Consider the following 24,728-nt stretch of genomic DNA (forward strand, 5'->3'; position numbering starts at 1 on the left):
ACGGCTTCTCAAAAGTGCCTGGAATCATTTGGAAAGAGACCTGGCAAGCATACTTTTACAAAATGAAATTTAGCAAGACAGGACAAGAGTGTTCATCTGGCTTTGCCACTTCGTTAAACACCTGGAGGAAGGCAGAGAAAGGGTCCCCAAAGTGGGCCCTCTCATGCTGTGTATGAGGAAATGGACAGACAGTGTCAACTTACGGGAAGGTTACAGGTCAGTGGGACTGGTGCAGTCTCCTGGGTTGGCCCTGGGGCAGACGAGAGTGACCACCACCCCTTACCTGAACTGACTGTGGCTTTTTTCTAGACAATTCTCTGAGATTCAGGCTTTCAAGGCAGGCTGGTGTGGGCATTTTTAGACAAGTGGATTCTTCCAGATCTCACAAATCATATTGCGTGGTGATCCATGCTTTCCACCTGAAAAGTTGACCACAAAGCCTCTGATGTCTGCCATTTTCAATAGTAAAAGGAAAGCATTAAAAAAATCCACATTGGTCCTAAACCCTATCTCATAAGAACTCCCTCAATAACGTGAAGATATTTCTGATTAACTGACTAGTTTCAGTCTGAACAAAAAGTATTACAGAATCCAGCCCCCTCTCCCCCACCCTGACCCACAGAACTTTCCTGAGTGTCTTTGAGGCACTAGACTTTCTTCTTTGTAAATAGACAGTTCCAGGCCTTTAGCCTCCTTAAAATTTATAAACATTACAAAGAAAAATAAAGAGAAAGCAGGTACTTGTTTTTTTTTTTTTTTTCCCCCAGGAAGCTACATGTTTCTACAGAATTTTGCAGAAGGCCTAGTGAATTCTGAACAAATTGAGAAAGCTGAATTTGAACACTTCTGGAGATAACCAGGATTTCTTTCTCATGGTGCACTGTGCCCAGCATATGGGGTGACCGTACTCTCCCATCCCCTGCACTTCCTTCCTCCTCTCCCCCTTCTTCTTCAATGAGAATCGAGAAATAATTTACAAATCTTCACTTGGGATTTTCCCAACGCGAGCAAAGTATGCAAAATTCAGCTGCTGATCTCAAATCCAGATGCATTTTTAAAGGCATACTGTTCAGGTCCCAATTGTGAGCCGGTCATTGCAGTGGACAGAAAGACAATGCTTTTTGGGTAGTTTTCCCATAGAGTCCAAAGGGGAGTCAGGGGTAGGGAGACCAATGCACTCTGGTCTTTCCAAGACTTTCCCGGTTTTAAAACAGAAAATCCTAGGTAGCAGGAAACCCGAGTCCCGGCAAATCGGGACGGTTTAGCCCCCTAAAGGGACTAAAAATTAACTTGTGACATTTTCCACCAGAACGTCATTAGAGATGGACGCGGTAAGAATGAAGATAAGTCTGAATGTGCATCTCAGGACCACGAGGGGGCGCTAACAGCCTCTTGAAGTTGCTCCACCGCTTGAGGGAAAAGGGCCTTTTGAGAAGGCAGGTTTTAAAACCGCAGTAAGGAACCGAGATTATAAAGAGCAAAATGTCGTGGGTGGACCCCTCATCCTCTAGAGGTGATGATCTGTGACTGTGCCCTGTTCGATTTTTGGCCAGATGGATCCTCACATCAGTCTTACCAAATTAAAAAATTGGGAAAAAAATATAGCCACTGAGTCCAGGTAGAAAGCTATGTTTGGGGCTTCTCTGCCAGAGGCTGTGGCCCCAGAGATGATGTGGAGGAATGAGCAGGCCTCCCCACAATTTAGGTCAAAAAGGTGGTAGTGGTTCACAAATCCACACAGAGGAATTGTGGACTTGGCCCGGCTGTTGGTGGGTTCAATACAGAGGTTCTTCAGATGGTAGCCTTACTTACTCTACTTTATCTCTGAGGCCTTTGTGCAAGTCTCTGGCAAATGAGAGGAGTGGCCCCATGCAGGAAGTTTCTAGGAGTAGGCTAATGTTACTGCTTCAGAGGTTGTCCCTCTGCAGGGCTGATGAGTGGTTGATCCACTGAACCATCTTGGGTAAAGTTTAGGATTCCTATAGGGGTCGTCAGCTGTGTTAGTTTCCTATTGCTGGTGTAACAAATCACCACAAACTTGGTGGCTTAAAACAGTGCAGATTTATTATTTTACAGTTCTATTGGTTAGAAGCTTGACGCAGGTTTCACTGGGCTAAAATTAAGGCATCCGCAGGCCTCCATTCCTCTCTGGAGGCTCTAGGGGAGAATCTATGTCTTTGCCTTTCCCAGCTTCTAGAGGCCACCTGCATTCCTTGGCTCACGGCCCCCTTCCTCCATCTTCACAGCCAGCAACGTTCGTATGTATCTCTGACCACTGTTCCCTAGTCAAATCTTTCCTGACCACAACGGGGAGAGGTTCTCACTTTTAAGGACACGTGTAATTAACATGTCGGCCCACCTGATAATCCAGGATGTCCCCACATCTCAAATCCATGTCCTTGATCACATTTGCAAAGTCCTTTTTTGCCATATTCCCAAGTTCTGAGTATGAGGATGTGCACATCTTTGAGGGGCCTTTATTCTGCCAAGCAAATAGTCTTGAGCTTGTTCTTTCCCATTCGGCCGTTGTCACCCCAGGCCATGGCCAGAATGAGTTGTGGTCAAGGGTAGACCTACTTGGAAAGTCAGTTGGTGGTTGTTTTCTGGCTGCTTCTGAAATTGCCCCACTGGTCCTTAACCGATGCTGTCTCAGACTCTGAAATGATAAGAGTAAGTCTGAAAAGTCCTTTTCCTACAGCAGGAAATGGTCTTTCCTGCTCAGTGCTCCCTGGGTGCTGTTATTGAGAGCTCTTCTTGGCCACGGTCAGGCATTTGGCTTTACCTGCCTTAAAAAAATTCCAGACCCAAATTCTTTTAGCCACATGACATGGGACGTGCTACATGGGCTGTGATGGACTGGATTAGAGCAGATTTGACAGGATCTTTTGAGGGACACCTTGGCCCTGCCTGCTGTGCTGGAAGAAGAGGTGGGACCATCTGCTCGGCTTTACAGGACCCCCGAGTTTCTGCAGGTGGATGCCAGCCCTGCATGGGGGTGGGCAGCTCTGATGTTAATAGGGCAGAAGCACTGTTTGCATCCAGGTATGGGGATGGGGGATGCAATGTCAAACTCATTGTCACCTGGAGTTCTAGCAGAAGTTTCCTAGAGAGGGAACAGAATAGGTAGCACACAGCCAGAGGCCCCCCAGCCCACTTCGCCACCAAAGTTGTCCCCATGACTGTCAAGTGTCCCAACCACTGTTTGTCCTTGGCACTCTTCACTTCCTTCTGGTACATGTTCTCTTGTTATTATGGATTCCTGCAAGCCACCTCCAATCCTTACCGAAAAGGGGCGGGGCAACACAAACCAACAGACAACTCAACCAGTGCCCTGTACTCTGAGGAGGGGCCCTGCTGGACCCCGAGCCCCCTCCCTTTGGATATAGGCCCGTGTCCAGAGTGGGATGAAGAGGATGGACTGCAGCTGACTCCTGGGTTCAAATCCTGCTGTGTGACCTTGGGCAAGTCACTCTACATCTCTGTGTCTCAGTTTTCTCACCTGTAAATGGAGACAGTAACAGTACCTGCGTTTAATAGGGTTGCTGTCAGGATTAATTGAGTTAATATAAGTAATGTGTTTAGAACAGTGAGTAGTAAAGAGTAAAATCTATGTGTTAGTTGCTGTCATCATCATCATCATCATTTCACAACATAGCCATCTTGTTCATAATGACATTTGTAAAAGACAGATCTGGAATCTGTGATCTTCTTAAGGCCTCGGGTGAATTGTTTTTAGAAGATGCATCTAGTTCTGTGTCCTCTTTTGGTGTGTGTGTGTGTGTGAGGAAGACCAGCCCTGAGCTAACATCCGTTGCCAATCCTCCTCTTTTTTGCTGAGGAAGATTGGCCCTGGGCTAACATCTGTGCCCATCTTCCTCCACTTTATATGGGACGCCGCCACAGCATGGATTGACAAGTGGTGCGTCGGTGCGCGCCCGGGATCCTAACCTGTGAATCCCGGGCCGCCGAAGTGGAGCGCAGGAACTTAACCACTATGCCACCAGGCCGGCCCCTGTGTCCTCTTTTTGGAATGAGAGGTGGGAGCTAACTTTCAAGGTGATCGATGCGGATCTTCCCATCTCGGAATCCCACAGATGGGGCAGATGCTCAGTGGCGCCAGGCTTCTCACCAGCTGCTGCTAACGTGGGGGATACCTGCAAGCTTGTCCTATTTCACTGGGACAGAGATTCTTGCTCTTTTTTTTTTAATCCCACGGGTAATATGGAGGATCAAAGAGAAATTGTGGCCTTTGTCGAGAGCGATTTAGGGATTTAAGAACAAGGAGGTCCTGGTCTCTGGCCCGTTTGTGCAGTGACCTTTGGTCTGGAGAGTGTCACACCCAGAGAGGGGCCCTTCTGGGGTACATTTGCCACCGGATCTGGACCACGGATTTGAACGGCTGCTCTTTCCTGATGGTGGCCCAATAGCTGGAGGGGAAAGGCTGTTCCCGTGTTAGCTGGTGCTGCAGAACTTGGGGAGTCTGCTGGGCTCGTCGTAAATTCCCGCCTCGTTCCCCCACCCTGCAGGCTCAGCCTTGTTTGTCTGTTCTCCTCCCAGGGACCTAATAGTTCATCTGCTCAGCATTCAAGGTATCAACAACCTAGTCTGATTGACCCTTTACATTAATCTGTGCCGAAGCTCTGGGGAAGGCAGATTACCGCCGGGTACCTATGAGGATGTTAATAATGCCCTTCCCCCCAAAAAATAAGGCTCTCATCTGGGCAGACGATAGAGTGGCCAACCATCCCATCTTGCCTGGAACTTATTGTGGGGGACGCGGGATTTCCATTTTTAAAATCAGGACAGTCCTGGGCAAACCAGGTCACCTAGCGATTGTCATGTTGGGTGGGTGGAGAAAGGAGTCCAATGACAGGCAGGCTGGGGAGATATTTGGGGACAGATAAGGCTGGGCCTGCTGATGTTCTCCTCGGGGAGAAAGTGTGGTTTCCTTGTCTTTAAAGGAGCTCCGCATGATGAGGAATTTCCTAGAACTTTTGAGGACAGTGGCCATTTGCTCCACAACGTGAGTTTTATGCCGTGACTTCGGTGGGCCTGGCCCTGTGCTGTGGATGCTGTCAAGGCAGCGGGAAGAGAATGAACATGTCACAGGCCTTTCAAGGGAACAGTTGATCACCTCTTCTGTACAGAAGGCTGACATGGTCCACCCTGAAGGAATGTAACCGACAGGAAATAATTAGTCAACAATTTGGTGCTAAACCAGGCAGAGCAGATTATATTGCAAGCAGAATTTAGAAACGGGAGAAAGAGATGCTGCCCAGAGAGTCATAGGAGGGGAGGTAGAGTGGAAGAACTGACCTGCCAGACCTGAAGGAGGAGCAAGATGGCAGCCGGGGGATGAGAGGTATTTCAGGAGAGTGACGTGGGACAGATAAGGACACAGTGGTTGGCCTGAGAGAGGACAGCATCTGAGGAGAGTAACTGGCTTGACTGGCATGTATGGGAAAGGGGAAAGGAAAGGAAAGGAGGAGGCAAGGATAGAAGGAAAGAGGGAAGAAAGGAAGGAAGACAGGAGGGAGGAAGGAAGGGAGGAAGGAGGGAGGGAGGGAAGGAGAGAGGGAGGGAAGGAAGGAGGGAAGAAGGGAAGGAAGGAAGGAAGAAAGGAAGGAAGGAAGAAAGGGAGGAAAGAAGGAAGGAGGTAGGGCAGGAGGGAGGGAAGAAGGAAAGAGGACAGGAGGGAGGGAAGAAGGAAGGAGGGAGGGAAGGAAGGAAGGAGGGAAGGAAGGAAGGAAGGAGGGCAGGAGGGAAGGAAGGAGGGTAGGAGGGAAGGAAGGAGGGCAGGAGGGAGGGAAGGAGGGCAGGAGGGAGAGAAGGAAGGAGGGCAGGAGGGAGGGCAGGAGGGCAGGAGGGAGGGAAGGAGGGAGTGCAGGAGGGAGGGAAGTAGGGCAGGAGGGAGGGAAGGAGGGCAGGAGGGAGGGAGGGAGGGAAGGAGGGCAGGAGGGAGGGAAGGAGGGCGGGAGGGAGGGAGGACAGGAGGGAGGGAGGGAAGGAGGGCAAGAGGGAGGGAGGGAGGGCAGGAGGGAGGGAAAGGAGGGAAGGAGGGCAAGAGGGAGGGAGGGAGGGCAGGAGGAAGGGAAAGGAGGGAGGGAAGGAGGGCAGGAGGGAGGGAAGGAGGGCAGGAGGGAGGGAAGGAGGGAGGGAAGGAGGGCAGGAAGGAGGGCAGGAGGGAGGGAAGGAGGGCAAGAGGGAGGGAAGGAGGGCAGGAGGGAGGGAAGGAGGGAGGGCAGGAGGGCAGGAGGGAGGGAAGGAGGGAGGGAAGGAGGGCAGGAGGGAGGGAAGGAGGGCAGGAGGGAGGGAAGGAGGGCAGGAGGGTGGGAAGGAGGGGAGGAGGGAGGGAGGGAAGGAAGGAAGGAGGGAAGGGAATAGGACACCTTATAGGAGTTTGAGAGGATGAATCCCATAGTGTCTGTACATGATTTGGAACCATACTTGAAATCAGAGCAGGCATTCAATTCTTGTGCGCTATGATCAGTTTTGAAAAATCACTGTAGAAATTGCTGATTTTGGAGAATATTCCTTCAAAAACATTCTTCAAAACAAGGAAGGGATGGGTTAGTTTGTTTCTCCCCCAATTTGTTATAATAACCTTTCTTCATGTGGATCTGTGATTCTGGCATGTTGAACTTCAAATCCTGATGGGGGAGTGGTTGCCACCTTTTCCCATTCCATGGAATTCACTCTTCACCACGGGATGGTGGAAAAAGGCAGCGGGCAACTGCTCAGGTTCCCTTAGTGCCAACTCCAAGAGTCAGAAAGATCAGCTTCTTGACTTGTACAAGCAGAGGCCTTCGGTGTCATTTCTTCACAAGAAAGCAGATCCCCTGGGCTTGTCAGCCTTGCAGTTGGTCAAGGTGCACCCAACTCTCTCCATGTTCTTTCCTCTGGATCTTTCCCCAAAAGGTTGGTGTAAGTCCCAGACACCAACGCGAGGCCAGGGCCCTGCTGTTTTGCCTCCTGGCTGAAGATCTGTTTGCTTTTGCAATTAAGAAAACGACTTCGGTTCTTAATTTCCACTTGGAATGAATATCGGAGACATTACTTTTTGAGAAAAAAAAAAATCAGTGGTTCTTTAAGGGCTATACCGTTTGGCATGAAAATCACACTAATTGAGCCTTGTTAAAAAGTACTCTAAATTCCATAATTGTTTGGGTGTGCTCAGGTTTGGAAGAGTCACGATGATGATGTTGACGGTGATAATGACAATAGTAGCTGCCTTTATTGGGGGCCGAGGAGACTCAGGTCTATCGCGCTGGGATTCTGCAAGGCGCAGGTATCTTTATTCCGGTTTTTCAAATGGGGAAACTGAAGCTGTTTCTTGGGCACATGAATTGCCCAAGGCCACACCATTAGTGGTGGGCCACAGTTCCCACCGGTCTCCCTGGCTCCAAGGGAGCCATTCCCCTGTCACCATAGGGACGCCTGGTGCTGCCCCAAAGTGGAAACTTCAACTTATCAGGCAAAAAGAAAGTATTGTACATTTTTTTAACTTACAGAATTATTCAAAATCAGGAAGTCTCAGATCTATTTAAATATTGCGTTTTAAGTCACACCATTAGACCTAGAAGCTTGGGGAAGACTTGGCTGCCCATGACTCAGGCCCTCTCTGTCTCCCTCTCCCTTTCTCTGTCTCTCTAGTCCACCTTCTGTTCTCGTCCCTGTGTCACTCTCTGTGGGTGATCTCTTAGTATTGAGAGTTTGTGAGCTTCTGAAGGGGAAAAGTCCGTGGACATTGGCCCAGAAAAGAAAGAGCTGTAAGGCACTTTCTGAAGGGACCCAGGCTCCAGATGAATCAGAGCAGTTGGACTCAGGCCCCCAGGCATTTTTTGAGTGTTTGCTTTGTGCCAGGAACTCTGCCAGGGCCTGTGGGAGCCGCCCAGATAAATGAAGACAGTCTGTGACTCCTGACACCCACGTTTCAGGGGTTAGAGAGATCCCAGCTCTCCCACCTGCTTCCATGTGGCAGCAAGAAGAAACCCAGTAGGGTGTCTCCAACCCTTCCCACAAAGCCTTCTCCCTGCGTTGAGACAATTTGCATGGCCCGACCTGTTTCGGGTGGCAGGCCCTGATGCAGAGACACGGTGGGCGCAGGCTGGGCAGCGTGGCGAGCAGTAACTGTTCCCACATTGCTCTGTTACCAGACCAGCTGTCCCACATGCCATGGTTGATAACCCTCAGGTCCTCGCATGCCACAAGAGGTGTTCATCAATCTCCGGAGTCAGATGTACATGCAATAAAGGGAAGGGAGCCCCGGCCTCTGTGGACAAGTCCAGGGAAAACAACGGGGCCGGGAGGACTGACTGTTGGGCTTGAAGGCCAAGATCCTTGTGCTTGGCTGTGCAGTGCATGACCAATTACCAGGCTCCAAAGCATGTGAGGCCATCGTGCTTTCCGCAAAGGGCATGGGAGGAATTCAGGGAAATCTGTAGGTGGGACCCGGAGGGAGGCGTCGTCTCCCATCTGGTTGGCTGTAACTGTTTCTCTCTGGCCATGTCTTGTCCAGCCTTCTGCTGGGCCAGCTGCCAACCGAGGAGAGTCCTGGCTGGCCCTTTTTAACCACATTGTTCTTCTTGGAGGAGAACTGATTCTGGTGGCCGCCCATGGCCTCCCACATCAAACTCTGCCTTCTGACTCTTGCCTTCTCTGGTCAGCTACTGTTTTTATGCAGCCTAAAGTCCCTCCAGAACATTAGAAATGGAACGGCCCATCGTTACTCACTGATTTTCTCCATGTCCCTGTGATGGAGCCAATTGAATTAGCCGTTTGCCTCCAGATCCCTCCTGGTTTTCTGCAGAGACTGGAATACTTCCCTGCACACAGGATACACATCTGGCCTCCTTGGTTGAAAGCCAGTTATCAGAAAAGGGACAGTTAGAATATTACTGATTTATTTCCTCTTCTTTTATCTTCCTCCACCCCCCCAAATTGTTTTTCATTACATTTGGGTAGAGTAGGGAAAAGTGCTTACTTTACAGATTGTGTTTACCATTTAGGCCCGTATGGAATTCTCTAGAAGGTATTGCCTAGAAGGTGGGAAATCAAGGTGGTGGGTGTGTGACCTGCTCTGGTGGGAAAGAGAGGGTGGGGTGCTGGGGAGGCACCGAGACTATCTTGAGGGGGTCATCACCTTGTTGTCAGGTCTGGACTAGGGTGCCAGGGGTCCATTTGATCCTTCAAAGGCAGTGGTGGGACTGGAATCATTTTAGTGGAAGGTAGGGGAGTGGGTGGTGCCCCTTACATGTAACTCCAGCCCAGCGTTGGAGAAGTCATTTGCCTGAAGCAAAAAGCACTGAAAGGAAAATTAAAAAAAATATTTTCCCCGCCAATTCTGAATGGAGGTAAGTGCAAAGTAGGTGGGAGAGACCCTAATTTGAGTAGGGCCTGTGGTAAAGAGGAACTGCTGACCTTTGTCATTTGGGCCCTCACACCTTGGGGAGAGCCCTCTGTGAGGGGGAGGTGGGCACGAGCCAGGACCCAGCAGAATTACCAGCGTTCTCAAACGCCGCAGCTGGTCTCAGCTGCAAACGGAATTTCTCAGAACCTGTCAGATGCATTAATGTTTTTCTTTTGAGACTTACCATCGTAGGCGCTCAAAAAAAAGTTGAATTTGAAAGGCAGACATACAATTCTGGGTTATCCCGGTGCCTGGGTCTTTGCTGGAAACAAAACGCACTCTGATCTCTCGCACTGCCTAATTTGATTTTATCAGAAATGTATACACACAGAAATTTCCCCCGTAGGCTGAGAGCCCTGCTGAGAAATTTTAGCCCAGAGTGTAATTAGCCCGAGAGAGTTAGCAGCATTGGAAAATAAAACCTCATACGATAAAACGTCCCAATTACAGCAATGGTGTCAGTTATTCACTCCTAATATCTGTGTATTTATCTCATCATCTTGTCTGGTTAACGAATGCGACCAAGACAATCCTCTCCCAGTGTTGCTCAGTAATGGGCAAGGACATGGCGTATCTTCGCCTTATTTTTGCTGGCATGTCCTAGCACTGAGGCACATTAGAGTAATAAAATTAGGCAGCATGGCATCCTCGTCCCTCCCACCACGTTCCCGTAACCCCCTCGTTTACAACAGGTCAAGACAGAAAAAAATTGTTTCAGAGCAATTTAAGATGAGGCAACATGGGATATGTAAATCCTGTTTCATTGGCAGTTGCCTTAGCTACTTAATTCTTCCAAAATGCCTAACAGCCTCAGTCCGCCAGGCGTGCTGGGTTGGAACAACTCCATTTTAAGGCCACAGGGTGGAAAATGTACAGTCGCAGCCTTCATCACTATCTTCCAAGGCGTGGGCCCCGGGGCCCCGCAGACCATTGTCCCACCCTTCCGGCCACATGTTTGTCCCAGCTGCAGTTCCAGGAAGGAGCCTGTTAAGAAGTTCACGTTTTGACAGAGTTGGATGACAAAGGCAGTTTTTATTTTTTGAGAAACCTATCGCTCCTACCCCATTTATTTCTCCTAAAGAAGTAGCTGCCAGGATGTAGGAAACGGCGAGAACAATTTCAAGGGAAAACATAGGCTTGAGTTTGATTGAGACTGTTGAAGATACAGAGCAAGACAGAGAGACCTGGGCAAGAGAATTATGCTCCAGAAGGTGCGCAGAAAGTGGCCGGTTGCAGAGGCCGGTCCCAGACGCTGGGCTCTTTGTGAAGGTGAGCTTCCTCAAGACGCCCAGCGACGGCAGAGGGCGCGGGGGCTCAGCGGGGATTTGCAGCATTCAGAATGAGTTATAACAGGATTCCCAAGGTCGGGGAGACAAGGGAGGAAGAGAAAGAAAACAATTGCCCCACTCTGCAGAACTTATCTCAGACTTTACTGTGCTTAGAGGAACTACTATAAAAATAAGAGATTTAAAAGCTGCGGAACAAGTCAGGACTGGCCAAAGTATGTGGCTTTGTGTCCCTGTGCCTTCATCTCCCCCTCTCACCTTTTCTCGGCTTGGCTCTGCCCAAACCTGCAGGAGTTAAGAAAGCACTATAATTTCACAGCGTCACAAGCAGCGGGCCGCTGGGAGTTTTATAGAACTCAGCTCTGCTCTCCTTGCTCTGGAACGGAGTGAGGAGGAGACGGGGCAGCCTTCCAAATGGCCATGACCCTGAGGTGGGGAATGGCCTCAGGTGGCCAAGGGGGCGCTATGTCAGGGCCCATTGGATGCATGGGTCCTAACTGTCCATCTCCTCACCCCTCAAGTCCTAGCAACTTCAGGCTCTAGCCCCTCCCCTCTAGTAGGTGGACAGTCAGTGAATGAATGCTGCAGGGAGGAAGGTTGAGCTAGAGGGGTTGCAAGCGCGTGAAGCAAGCACCTAGAGCTTAGGGGACTCCGAATGCAGTTGTCTGAGTCTATTGGTGCCTCAGTGTGTGCATTAAGTCCACCCATTATCTTCACGGGCCCTTGACCACCAACATCAATCACCTTAGGGGACCATGTTAAAAATCCACCCCCCCATGCCAGACCCACTGGATCTGACTCTCTGTATTTTATTTTTGAATTAAATATTTTTACTTTCTTTTCTTTCGTATTGAAATAAAACATGCAGTAAAGTACCCAAACCTTAAGACTTTGTCAGTTGAATATACCTGTGTAACCACCACCCAGATCAAGATATAGAATATTTCTACCTCCCTCCCATCTTTCCCAGACAATACCCAGCTTCCAGAGGCAACTGCTATTCTGACTCTCATCACATAGAGAATTTTGCCTGCATTTGAACCTCACCTATGTTGAGTTATACAGGACTCATCTGAGTCTAGTTTCTTTCTTTCAACATTACGTATGTTGAGAGTCATCCACATTGTTGCTTATGGTAATAGCTAATTCTTTTCCATTGCGGTGTAGCATCCTATCATATGAATGTACTAGTCTTATTTATTCATCCTACTCTTGATGGTATCTGGGTTGTTTCCAGGCTTTGGCTATTATACTAAAACTACTAAGAACTTTCGTATAAGTGTCTTTTGTGCCCATAAACACTCATTTCTGTTGGGAGTGGAATTGCTGTGTCATAGGGTAAATGCAGATCTAGCTGTGGTAGATAACCGCCAAAGAGTTTCCCGAAGTAGTTGTACCCGTTTGCACTCTGATCAGCTATGAAGGGCAATTCAGTTGCTCCGGATTCGTGTCCACACTTGGTATTGTCAGACCTTTTCACCGTAGCCATTCTGGTAGGCGTGTAGTGGTATCTCTTTGTGGTTTTAATTTGCGTTGCCCTGCTGGCTAATGATGTTAAGAACATTTTCCTGTGCTTATTGTTCATTTGGATTTCGCCTTTTGTGAAGAGGCTGATCAAGTCTTTTTAAAATTGGGTTGTGGGTCTCTTATCCTCTTAATTTGTAGGGACATCTTGTTATTAACAACCTCTCTGGGTGACTTAAGAACACTAACGTCAGAGAACCAACTCTCTGAAGTACTCCTTAAGTTGTCCAGTTTTCTTGAGGCATCTTTTTTCCTTTCTTCAATTTGCAAACTAGCAGCTTACTTTCTGCCTTGTGTCCTTCTGTTATTCGGGTCATAGATACAGTGCTTTCCCCTCAACTTTCTTTTGACTACATGTGGCAGAAATGGACTCCGTGGATTAAATATGGCTGCCTTTTGGTCATCGAAGGCTGGCTGGGTGTGGCGCTTGAGGTCTGGAGATGTGAGGAGCGTGTCCAGGCCACTTCTTTGCCTTTCCAGCAGCATTTTATTTGCACTGTAACCTTACCAGCCTTGTGTGGAGTGGAGAAAGGCGGGAAGACAAAGAAGAGATTTGGAACTTCCTAGGAGTCGCAAAGCCCCACATCTGCCTACTCTTCTCTAACACCTGCCTTTCTCCTCCGCCAGGAGCCCACAAGAAGGAGGACATGTGTTCCGTATATTTCTATGCTTGTGTTTGAGGTGTGTGTGTAGGGGACCTGCTTTGTGTCATCAGAGAGGAACTGTTTCATATCCTTCCACCCTCGACACCAACTGTGCAATAATCTACCTTCTAAGTACAGATGCTCCCCATCTTTCTGCCACCCCATGACTCAGATGAGGGGATACAAAAGTTTTGTAATGTCCAGGGATCGTTCTGTAGACGAGCAGAGCAGAGACCATTCAGGATGGTGTCCCGGTGGGAGAGTCTGCTGGTCTGTTTTTAAGCATGATCATCCTGGGAAGAGACATGTGTTGCTTCTGGAGAGGATCACAAGATAGAGGGAAGGAAAGAACATGTGTTTTTTCTTTGCTTTGGGGAACAAATGGTGTCCCCTCCTGCCGCTCTGCTCTTTCCCTCTGTGAACTGCTACTCAGAGGCCCAACATGGCAGGAAGTGGTGAGGTGGTAGGAAGGGAGAAAGAAAATGCTCAGTGCAGTGCATGTGTGTCCTCTCTCTCCCTCCCCCCACCTCCAATTTGACATAGAGGCTGAGTGAAATGGCCTTAGAAGGATATTTACAGCATCACGACCGTTAACGAAAATTTATAATGATTTTGTGTGCATGCGTTGCGGAATATAATGGTGAGACTGGCTCTGATAAAGATTTCTTTTTCCATTTGTAGGCTGGTTGTGATGGTGAGAGTATTGGAAATTGCCCATTTTCTCAGCGTCTCTTTATGATTCTCTGGCTAAAGGGCGTTATATTTAATGTGACAACAGTGGACTTGAAAAGGTAAGACAAAGTTTCTGCATTATTGAAATAACTGTACTCTATTCCCTATACACACACACACACACCCCCCCATAGATGATATCATGGCATGTCCATCCACAGTCAGGACCCTGAATTGAAGCCTGAGGGTGGGCCTGAGTGTGGGCCAAACAGTAATTATGGGATCGGATCAGACGTGATCAGGAAGGAGCAGAGTTGGGGGTGCTGTAAGGAACCTGCTCTCCCAGTTATTGATCAATTGTGAACCTCTTGAAAGCCTGTCTGAGCAGCACTTCTGGCTGATAACCCTGGAGAGAGTTAACTGTTTCACCTCCATTTCCAGAAAAAGGGCTACATTTTCATTGCCAGTGAGACGTTTTGTTAACCCACAACCTGCTTTGAAATACTCGAGGGTTGTTTCTCTTAAATTGCGGAGGATGTGGCTAAGCTTTGGAAATGAGCTCAAACACTGGCGGCTGCCTATAAACACCGCTGTTCACTCCCACCCAGGAAACCCGCGGACCTGCAGAACCTGGCGCCCGGAACAAACCCTCCTTTTATGACTTTTGATGGAGAAGTCAAGACGGATGTGAATAAGATCGAGGAGTTCTTAGAGGAGAAATTAGCTCCCCCAAGGTACGTCTCATCAAAACGGCATTCACAACTTGGTTGTCACTTTCCCCCTTCACAGAGAGTGCTAAAGCTCTTGGCTTCGTGGGTTTGGATTTCTGTGGCCATGGTATTTGCTTCATAACTGTACCGTGGTGTGCCACAGAAAACACAGAGCGAGATCAGAAACCTTGAGGTACGGTGGCTGGATTTCTTTGCTCTGCACCTGCAGGTTGGTAATTAGGGTTTGACAGCAGGAAGTGGGGAAGAGGTTGGTTGGTGTTGTGTGGGTTGGTTGGTGTTGCGTGGGTTGGTTATTTCTTAGGTACATACACTGCTGGAAGGTAAGGACTGTGTGCTAAGGTGCAACGTCACAGGGTGCTAGATCTGGAAAAGAACCTTCTAGTCCATCACCTTCATTTTAGTAGAGAGAGAACGAAGACTAGGGAGGCCAGGTGGGGCCCTGTGTCCCAGGATGAGAATAATCAGTCCCAGACTTTCCTTCAGACTGTGCTGCTCCCAACCTTGAAGATAAAAAGATTAGGAGGATATTAAAGGGAAACTTTCATTTTTATATCCACTCAGAGAAAGACGTTCGCCACCCCCCCCACCATTGTATTATCCTAACACACACATTGCTTATCTGTGATACTTCAGTTTTGCATTTTTCAAGGTACCCTAAGCTGGGAACCCAACACCCTGACTCTAACTCTGCGGGAAACGATGTGTTTGCCAAATTCTCAGCATTTATAAAAAACACCAAGAAGGATGCACATGAGAGTGAGTAGCTCCCATCTTCCGGTTTTCTATTTGCAATGTGGACCTCCACTTGGCCCCTGGTGTGCCTTCTTGTAAGGTCCTGGGAATTCTGACTCATTTCACAGTGGGGAGGGACCTGTGTCTAGAAATAAGGAAAAAGTACCTCCAACTTTGAATCTGCATATGGGTTTCAAGAGATTGAGTGCTTCTTCTTGAGGTTGGGAGCCCAGAAAATGACTTTTTTTTTTTTTTTCCCCCTGGGAAAGATTTGCCCTGAGCTAACATCCGTTGCTAATCTTCCTCTGTCTTTTTTTCTTTTCCTCCCCAAAGCCCCACTACATTGCTGTATATTCTAGTTGTAGGTCCTTCTAGTTCTTCTATGTGAGCCACTGCCACAGCATGGCTACTGACAGACAAGTGGTGTGGTTCTGTACCCAGGGAACTGGGCCCGGGCCGCCAAAGTAGAGCACGCTGAACTTTAACCACTAGGCCATCAGGGCTGGCTCGAAAATGACTTTTTTAAGAGGATATCATGACCAGCAGGAGTTCCCAGCCACACCATGGGAATCAGTTTAAATGAAGCTTCGGCCAGTGCCTACTTCATTATAGGATTTCCATAAAGATTTTTGAATAAATGAGTGAGTTCTAGAAGTAGCAGTGTTGTGTAGACAGTGGGATTATTTTCCAAGGAGGAGTGAGTGATTTGTTCAGATCTTGTAAATCCACCTCCTTCCTTCCCAACTCCCTAGTGCCCACTGGCCAGGGAGACAGTATCCTTCCTTCATATCTAGAGAAAGGTGATGCTCACTCACATGGCTTATCTTAGTCATTTTTTGCCTTTCTGTTTTAGTTTATGAAAAGAACCTGTTAAAGTCCCTGAGGAAGCTGGATAATTACTTAAATAGCCCTCTGCCTGAGGAAATAGATGCCTACAGCACTGAGGAAGTTGCTGTTTCTGGAAGGAAGTTCCTGGATGGAGATGAGCTCACGCTCGCCGACTGTAACCTCTTACCCAAGCTCCATATTATTAAGGTTTGTCGTTCCTCCTACCACGGTGCTGAATACATGAATGGGGCTTTGTTTTATTTTGTTTGACTTGTGTTTTGGCCAGACATCGACACTATCTAAAATGTGGACTCTTGAATTAAAAAGTCTAGCTTGTTTCTGTGTGAGGCAGCCAAACCCCAAGTTTCAGATACATGGATATTCTCAGGTATTCTTCACATATTCTCAAGAAGCATCTGTGAACTTGGCTTCCATCCCTCCATCCTCTCTGCTTCTCTTTTCAAGTCTTACTCCCACAGCATAAAGAAAAGTTATGTGAAAGCCACTTGAGGGAATACATTGATTATACCTGGCATTTTAATGCTCAAGTGTTGGAGATGATGTGTGGAATCTGTGAGTATTAAAGTGTGAATTCAGTCAATTGTTGGTGATTGTTGGGGTAAACACCGCCCTGTCTAGGGATGACGTAGGAGTGTTCTCTCAGATCTTAACATTGACCTCCTACATTGAGGGAGCAGCTGACAGCTCCTTGGCTGGGCCTCTGTCGTATATGGCATCATGTCTTCCCAGATAGTTGAACATGAAATAAACAGTCATGGGTCATATATTATTAGGGTTTAAAGATGCCCTAGACCAGTGGTTCTCCAACATTAGTAGGCATAAAAATTGTTAGGGGAGTTTTTTAGAAATATAAATCCCCTGGTCCAGCCCCTGACCTACTAAATCAGAACTTATGGCGGCGACCCTGAGATTCCGACGCAGATGGCCCACACTTGGACTCCTTAGTTACAGCTGTCTCTCAGTAGTGCCCCCAGCCTCTCTGTCACGTAAGGTGTTAACTGTGATTATCACTATCACAATTGCTATGTCCTTGGCCCTCAGTAGTCTCAGATGCCCCAGGAAGAAGCCCAAGCCTTATTCTGGGGCATCTTGATTATTCAAATCCCACCGGGTCCAGAGCTAGGTCCTTGGAATAAGGATAGGGCAGAGGGGAGAGGACACAGGGAAATACAAGTCAAGGACCCTGTGTTCTAATGACACGTTGAATTGGCATTAGAAATTTACCAATTAGGGTCACACAATCTGTGGCACTGACGCTCCTACAGGCTACCAGCTCCCCCCTCTGGTTACTCATGTCATTCCCTTGCCTTCTTTTCCTGCATTTCTTCTTCCTTCCCTATGCCCCTCCCAATCCTTGCCCCATTTCTCTCCTTTCTTCTCTCTTCGCTATTGTGCTCAAGGAATGCCAACTTGAAATTCAAGCCTTAAAGCTGTTGCTGATTCTGCAAGTGAATGTACTTTTCAATAACTTTGCCAGTGCCCTGACATCTAAAATTTAATGAAAACATCTCAACCCCTCAAACCTGCTGCATTGGTGGTTGTCCAAACTGGAAGTTTGGGAGCCATTTTCCAATAAAATATTTATGTAGTTGTGTTTTGGTTTAATCCCTTAAGTGAATTTATTTTAATCATTGCTATGACTCGTGTAGCATCACAGAAGTACATGGAGGTTGGGGAAGAGCAGGAGAAATACCCCAGCCATACAATATCAACTGCCACTTGTTTAGGCCCTGTGAAAAAAGACTATTTTAAGTTTCAGTGGAAGGGGTAAACTTCAGAGTAAAATAAGCAGTGCACGGCTCCAATACAAGACCTCATAGCAAAATCTTCAAAGCCATTTAGCACTCTAAATATCAAACAGCTTAATAATCTTCCAGGATGGAGCACTTCTGAAAGGAAATGAGAATCAGTCTAAAGGAATTTATGGTAAAAGATGAGAGAGTAAGGGAATCCATAATTTATTTCCCTTCCTGAAACCCAGCAAAAACGATTTGAAAAAAGAGAGCATTAGATTTATCTTTCTTAAAACCAGAAAAGGACAGATCACCAACTCAAAGGCTAAGAAATTTCCTCCAGTGCAAGGTGCCACAGAGCCAAGGCATGCTTCTCTATATCTTTAGCAAGGTTCAGATTTTTCTAAAAGTGAATAATACAGTCCTGAAATGCCCAACCCAAACTTGTCTGTTTGAGGACTTGGGCATGGAGTAGGCCTCAGAGAAGCAAAGAACATCCCTACAGAGATCATTTTCAAGCTGAGATCTCTGGAGGCAGGGTTGAAGGAGGAGCCATACAGAGGAACCATCTTTGTTTTCTGCCATCGTCCTCTTTCCAAAGGAACAGGGAAGGGAGGTGGAGTTGAGGAGAGAAGGGAAATGGCATTCTGCTTTGTGACTGCTGAGCAGAGAAAAGAAACAAACCTTAAACCAGTCAAGAGAGAATATAAATTACCTGTGCTTCATTGTTAGCCATGGTAACCTCCTGCCTAATCTCTGAGCCTCCGAGTAGAAGATGCCCTAACCCTGACCCTGACCCTGTCCTTGACCCTAACCCTAACCCTGACCCTGACCCTAACCTTAATGTGTCCCTGGAGCATAGTATAGAGCAGTGTTTGGTGAGAGGGTGTTTGAGGGTAAATATCCAAAATGGTCTACCAGTTGCCCTGTCTCACTCTTTGCCCTCCGCACTATTTTTAAGAAATAGTAGGTCCAATAGACCTGCCTCGTTAAAAGATGATTAATAACCAGAAAGAATCCAAGTGGGCCCTCCATGTAGATAGAGATGATCAAAAAGGGGAGGGGAAAAAGGATAAAGAGAAGGAACAAAAGAGGAAGAGGCACATGAGAAACACATATCTGATGAAGAATTGCTCCAGTAAATGAAAGAACATTCCAGACAGATACTTCTCTACAGCCTCAAAGAAATGAAAGAGGGGGCCGGCCCCGTGGCTTAGCGGTTAAGTGCGCGTGCTCTGCTGCTGGCGGCCCAGGTTCGGATCCTGGGCGCGCACTGACACACCACTTGTCAGGCCATGCTGTGGTGGCATCCCCTATAAAGTGGAGGAAGATGGGCACAGATGTTAGCCCAGGGCCAGTCTTCCTCAGCAAAAAGAAGAGGATTGGCATGAATGCTAGCTCAGGGCTGATCTTCCTCACAAAAAAAAAAAAAAAAGAAATGAAAGAGGACACGCATCTTTTGAGGAAAAGGTCAAAGACAAGACACAAGATGTCAAAAAAATATAATATCACAAACAAGACGAAAATCAGGCTGGCAGAGCTCACGAAAAACTTAAAGACACGATAATTTCAGAAATAGAACTTTTATTAGAAGTAGCAAGAAATAGAAAAAGACATTGCAGAAATTGCTCAGGGATTTGGAGGATGGGTCTGAGAAACTCATCCCAAATCAAACGGAGAACAAGAGACAAAGGTGATTCAAGAGATCCCAAATGTACAGAATCAGGAACAAGAAAACAGGAAAGGAAAAAGAAAAAAAAGAAGCTCCAAGAAAAATTATTTTGAACCCAAGGATGACCTGAACCTTCAATTTAAACAACATGCCATGATTAGAAAAATATTGCCCAGAACAACCAATACACTATGATGTATTTGATAAATTATTGAACTTGGAGGATAAAAAAGAACCCCTTGGGCATCTAGACAATAATAATAATAGCAACAATAGCACTAATAGTAATAATAATGATAAAATAATAAACAGTAAAGCCACCTACACAGGGAATAAGTTCAGACTGGCTTCATAAGTCTCCATGACCGCATTAAAAACCAGACAACAGTGGTTTAATATTTATAAAGAATTAAGGGAAAGGATGTGTGATGTAAGAATTTTATATCCAGGGTAATTTGTTGTTTTTACCTAGACTTCTGGTCTCAATAAAATAAGCACTCATGAGTCATTTTTTAAAATAGAACTGCTATATGATCAAATAATAAAATGAAAATAAAAATAAGAATCCAGGAACAGAGAAGGTATGTGGTATAAAAGGATTGATGATAAACATAGAACCTATTTAAATCTAAAACCAGAATGAAGACTAAACAACAGTGAGAATTGTAGGTATAGGACAGAATCAAAATATATAGTCAACTTGGATGTTTTTACAACCAATGGAAGGGGGATAAGGGAAAAGAAATGGAAAGAATGTCCTTATGCTAATTTCCTCATTTGTCATAATCAGGAGTAAATAGAGATCATCTAAAGTTGATAAATCAAGAAATAAAGAATTCTTATTATTTAAATTTATATAAGAAACGACTGGAAGAATTAAATCAGACCATGAATCTTCTAAACTACCAGAAAGGGAAACACACACACACACACGCACAAGTATACACAGAAAGAGGGAAAACGAAGTAAGAATTAAATTTAGAAAATATAAAAACAAGATAAGAGGCATACATGTAACAAATTTACTGAGAAATGTTAAAATGAAAACATGAACACAGGTGAACCAGGCAAATGCAAAAGAAAGGAAAGCAGAATTCTCAACATTAATGTCAGTAGGCTGAATTCAAGCCAAAGATGTTAAACAGCTTAGGGCTTTCTGAAAGTTACATGGTCCTGTTTTGCTGCACCAATGGCTGCTGGCCTCCAAAATCTGAGTAATAAGTCCCAGAGATCTTCTAATTTGTGGTAAGTCCCATGTTCACTTCTTTCAGACATCCCGGGGCTGCCTTTGTAGCCCTGGGTCCCTGTCAGGGGATGAATTGTGTCGCCCAAATTCATTTGTTGAAGTCCTAACCCCCCAGTACCTCAGAACATGACCTTATTTGGAAATAGAGTCTTAGTAGATGTAATTAGGTAAGATGAGTTCATATTGGAGTTGAGTGGGTGCCCAATCCAATAGGACTGGTGTCCTTATAAAAGGGAAATTTGGACACAGAGACACACACACGGGGAAAATGCCATGTGAAGCCTGGAGTTATACTGCCACAAGCCAAGGAACTACCAGAAGCTAGAAGAGAGAGACCTGGAACAGATCCTTCCCTAGAGCCTTCAGAGGGAGCGTGGCCCTGCTGACACCTTGACCTTGGACTTGTGGCCTCCAGGACTGTGAGAGAATAAATGTCTCTTGTTCTAAGCCACCCAGTTTGTGGTGTTTGTTAAGGCAGCCCCAGGAAACTGATACAGTCCCCAACAGTATACACGCTCCTTTGTGACTAATTCCCCAACGGCACCCCTCAGGCCGAAGGAAACATCTCCCACCGTAGTGTTGCCCATGATGTTTATTCTCAGTTGCCCTGTCCTTACATCCACTATTTCCCTGAGGTAAAGATTTGTGTCCATTTTGTTCATGAATCTATCCTCTGTGCATGGTAGACCCACAATGAGATAATCTTCTCAGCAGCAGAATGATGGAAATCTGTAGGAATAACATACACGGATATTTGAGATTTCAGGAGGTGAAGCTTAGCAGGTAGGAAAAAGAGAGGACAGTTCACAGTGGTCCTGGGACAGGAAGGACAAACAGGAAGGTTTGTCACAAATCCTTAGGCACCAAATAACACAGCAGCAAAACACATAAAGAAACCGAGAACGCTGGGAGAAATCCACTGGGGTATAGAGCACATGCATGCCAGCGGATCACAAGGACCGTCAGTGAGGAACTGGTGGTCGGTATTGTGTGGAGCCACTGTTGCGAATCCAGTATCTTTACAGCCTTTCCCGTACTCAGTATGCCCTAGGCAAAGTCAAAGTGCAATTCAGGGTAGCCCGCAGGCCTGTAGGATGACATCAGGACCTGAGAAAGAGAATCCTCAAAGAGTGGATTGTCTGATCTAAGTGCCTACGTAAGTGGGTTTTCCCTTTGCTGATTATTTCCTCTTTATTTTCAGATCGTGGCCAAGAGATACAGAGATTTTGAATTTCCTTCTGAAATGACTGGCATCTGGAGATACTTGAACAATGCTTATGCTAGAGATGAGTTCACAAATACGTGTCCGGCTGACCAGGAGATCGAGCATGCCTATTCAGATGTTGCAAAAAGAATGAAGTGAAGCCGGGGTATTTTCTGTCTTACGTCTCAGTTGAATGAGCTAGGCTACGAAAAGAATGTGTTCTTTGCATCCTCCCCCCGTCAATAACCATCCTTTGCAAAATAATGCCTATATTTTAACAATATCCATATCAGAGCATGATCCACTCAACACCAAATCATACATGGGCTTGTAATTTGTCAACTCACTTGTGTATCTGAATAATCCCAGTATCTGTTGTTATACACACCAATTGTCCGGTTTATGTTAATTTATGTCTTTGACCTTCACTGACATTGTGATCCGTGATATTTAGAGCATGTGTTTTGCAGTTTGTTTCAAAGCAAATTAAGTTTGGGTTCAATGCCTCCTTCAGTTTAAAAAAATTTGTCTATCTCTGATAGTTTTCATAATCATGTATAGCCTGTTTTTCTCCTCTAAAATGGTAGTTTAATTTTTTTCAGAATGAAAATACAGTTTTTGGAATTACAAAATGATATATGCCTATTTTAATATTTTAAAACAATGTCAGAGAGTATAAAGAAGAAAGAAAAAAGTCAACTAAAATGTCACTACGCTTAGATAACTACTGGTAACATATTGGTGAGCGTCTTCCAGATCTTTAGTCTCTCTCTCACACACACACATTCACACCACACACGATTTGATTCCTATGTGGTCTTGTGTTACTTTATTTTAAGTAAAGGGGAGCTCTTGGGAATGCCCCGATGATCACCCATAGAGGACCTAAAACAAAAAGATTTGGCACTTCAGAGCTAGAGAGGATGCTTGCGATCAGGTTTCATAGGGATGGAGAACTGTCGAGTCCACAGACCGACAGGGACCGGCAGGGACCAGCAGCGACCGGAAGCTGTGGAGGGTCCCCACTCTGCCTTGTTACAGCCTCCGTGACACCACTGCCTCTGGTTCCTGGGAAGGCAACGGGGGAGAGTGCCAATCTGTGTCTTTTATTCCAGCTCCCTTTCCGATGCCTTCTCTTGCTCCCTCCGCTCTCACAGAGACCGTGCCCTCAGGAGAACTCTTAATATCAGCTGCAGGTTGGAGAATCTCCCTGCCCTGTGTTGAAATGTGAATCAAGCACAACTTGATTCCTTCTAACAGCCGCTCGCTAAGACCCAACACTGCACTTCTTCAGGATGATGTAGTGTGGGGCTAGCCTGGTTCTTGTTGCTTCTGTCTTTTATCATCTCATTTCGAGGTCAGGCAGGGAAAATCCAGGGAGATTAAATTCATGGTGACTATTGGGCAGTTCTGGTAAACGGTCAAATTGGAGAGGAAGTGGAAACTATTGACGCAAAAGAGTTTTCTGGTTTATCTGTGGCTTCCCCTCCACCATACCTGTAGCCAGCCTCTCATCAACAGCTGTGTGTGTGGGCTGGGTTGCTGGGCTCCAACTCAAGGCATGGAAGACAAAATGGGAGGCTGTTTAGATACTCATCAAGACCTCACAGGGTTGGAGCATTAACTACCAGGCTGTGTTCCTTTGACATTTACACTCATCTTACAGAAAACCCTCTTGTCAAGTTGGTTGTAGTGTGTGGCTGATGCTAAACTGCTCATGAAAAAAAAAAGTATAATCTGCTCTATGGCAATTCATTTGAAAGAGAGTAAAATGCATTAACAGTAACTGTTCTGGGATTTAGTGAAAAGTATCTAGTAAGAGAAACAAAGTCCTTAATACTGTGGCCACTTTCTTTCTCCACTACTGGCTGCTACACTTTCACCTGGAGGCGGGCGGCTCCAGCAATCTGCTTTCTTTGTTAGCCATGCACTTTTGGAGGCTGTGTCTAGCATATGTCACCGTTGTTCATGTTTCACATCTGTTTAGGAGTCAGATTTTTAAAACAAGTTTTATAATGTTGCATTTAAACTTGGTAAATGAATAGACTACCATTTATTTCTAGTGCAAACTTTGTATTTTTAGATTATAAAATGATCTACATAAACTCCGTGAGCCTTAAAAATTAAACAAATTATAAAAATGTTTACATGGAACCAATATCTTTAATTTTTTTTTTTTTTTTACTTTGCATTCCCCACGTAGAGTTAAAGAAATAAAATGAACAGAAATGGGCTTCCTTTGAAATGGTGAGATCAACTTTGAACCAGAGATTATTGGTATTTGAATTAGAGGTAATCTATATTTGAATTGTGGACCACAAAGATATTTTAACAGAGCCTTAAAGAGGTGTGAAAAGACATGTGTAACTTTGTCCAGGTGGCTGAAATAGAGGCCCCACAGATTGTTCCATTTTTAAATGTAATTGTAGGAAAGCGAATAGTTCCTGCCAGTTGTCCCCTACCAGCAGCCCCGCCCCCACACCCCCTCCACAGGCCCCTAAAAGCTGTTCATATGTGGGACGGTGAGAAATACTCCAGGGTTGTTTGTCTGCCTTAACATCTTTATTACAGTGTGGTTTTTAAAACAAAATGCATTTGTTCTTCAAAACATACCATACAGAGTGCAAATATGACAAATTGCGAAGGCAGCCCTCCTTTGAGGCTGACGAGTGAAGGTTCTCTGGGTGGAGGGGATTCTATTCTCGCTTCTGGTTGCCCAAGAGGGCTGACAATTAGAAAAAATTAGCCTTACTTCTGAACACAGAATCTCCAAATGTAGGTGGAGAAGAATACAAAAGCGTCACAAAGCTACACTTTCTGGATACTGCCCAGCAAGCGAGGATGGAAGGATAGACATTATCCCAGGAAAGAGACCAGAGGTCTGAGTAGGTCGTTTCTGATCCACCGTTCCCTCCTCAGGAATTGAATGAACATATGCCCGAGCCCTTTACCCGCCAAACAGACACACGCACATTCACATGCATGCACACCCACACACACATACACATTCACATATACACATCCTC

The 24,728-nt window shown here is 46.1% G+C and overlaps 1 protein-coding gene across 1 annotated transcript in view; it reads left to right on the forward strand.

Moving 5' to 3' along the window:
• The window catches only part of CLIC6 (chloride intracellular channel 6), a 43,979-nt gene extending 20,140 nt beyond the window's left edge, over window positions 1–23,839 (forward strand). The window contains exons 2-6 of the mRNA XM_058523058.1: window positions 13,545–13,654; window positions 14,144–14,269; window positions 14,916–15,022; window positions 15,852–16,033; window positions 21,700–23,839. Of these exons, the coding sequence (XP_058379041.1) occupies window positions 13,545–13,654; window positions 14,144–14,269; window positions 14,916–15,022; window positions 15,852–16,033; window positions 21,700–21,861 (687 nt within the window). The 3' untranslated portion in view covers window positions 21,862–23,839. The remainder of the gene's footprint in view (window positions 1–13,544; window positions 13,655–14,143; window positions 14,270–14,915; window positions 15,023–15,851; window positions 16,034–21,699) is intronic.
• The last annotated feature ends 889 nt before the right edge of the window (window positions 23,840–24,728 follow it).

The sequence above is a fragment of the Diceros bicornis genome, chromosome 27 (genome assembly GCF_020826845.1).
Source record: "Diceros bicornis minor isolate mBicDic1 chromosome 27, mDicBic1.mat.cur, whole genome shotgun sequence".
Classification (NCBI taxonomy): domain Eukaryota; kingdom Metazoa; phylum Chordata; class Mammalia; order Perissodactyla; family Rhinocerotidae; genus Diceros; species Diceros bicornis.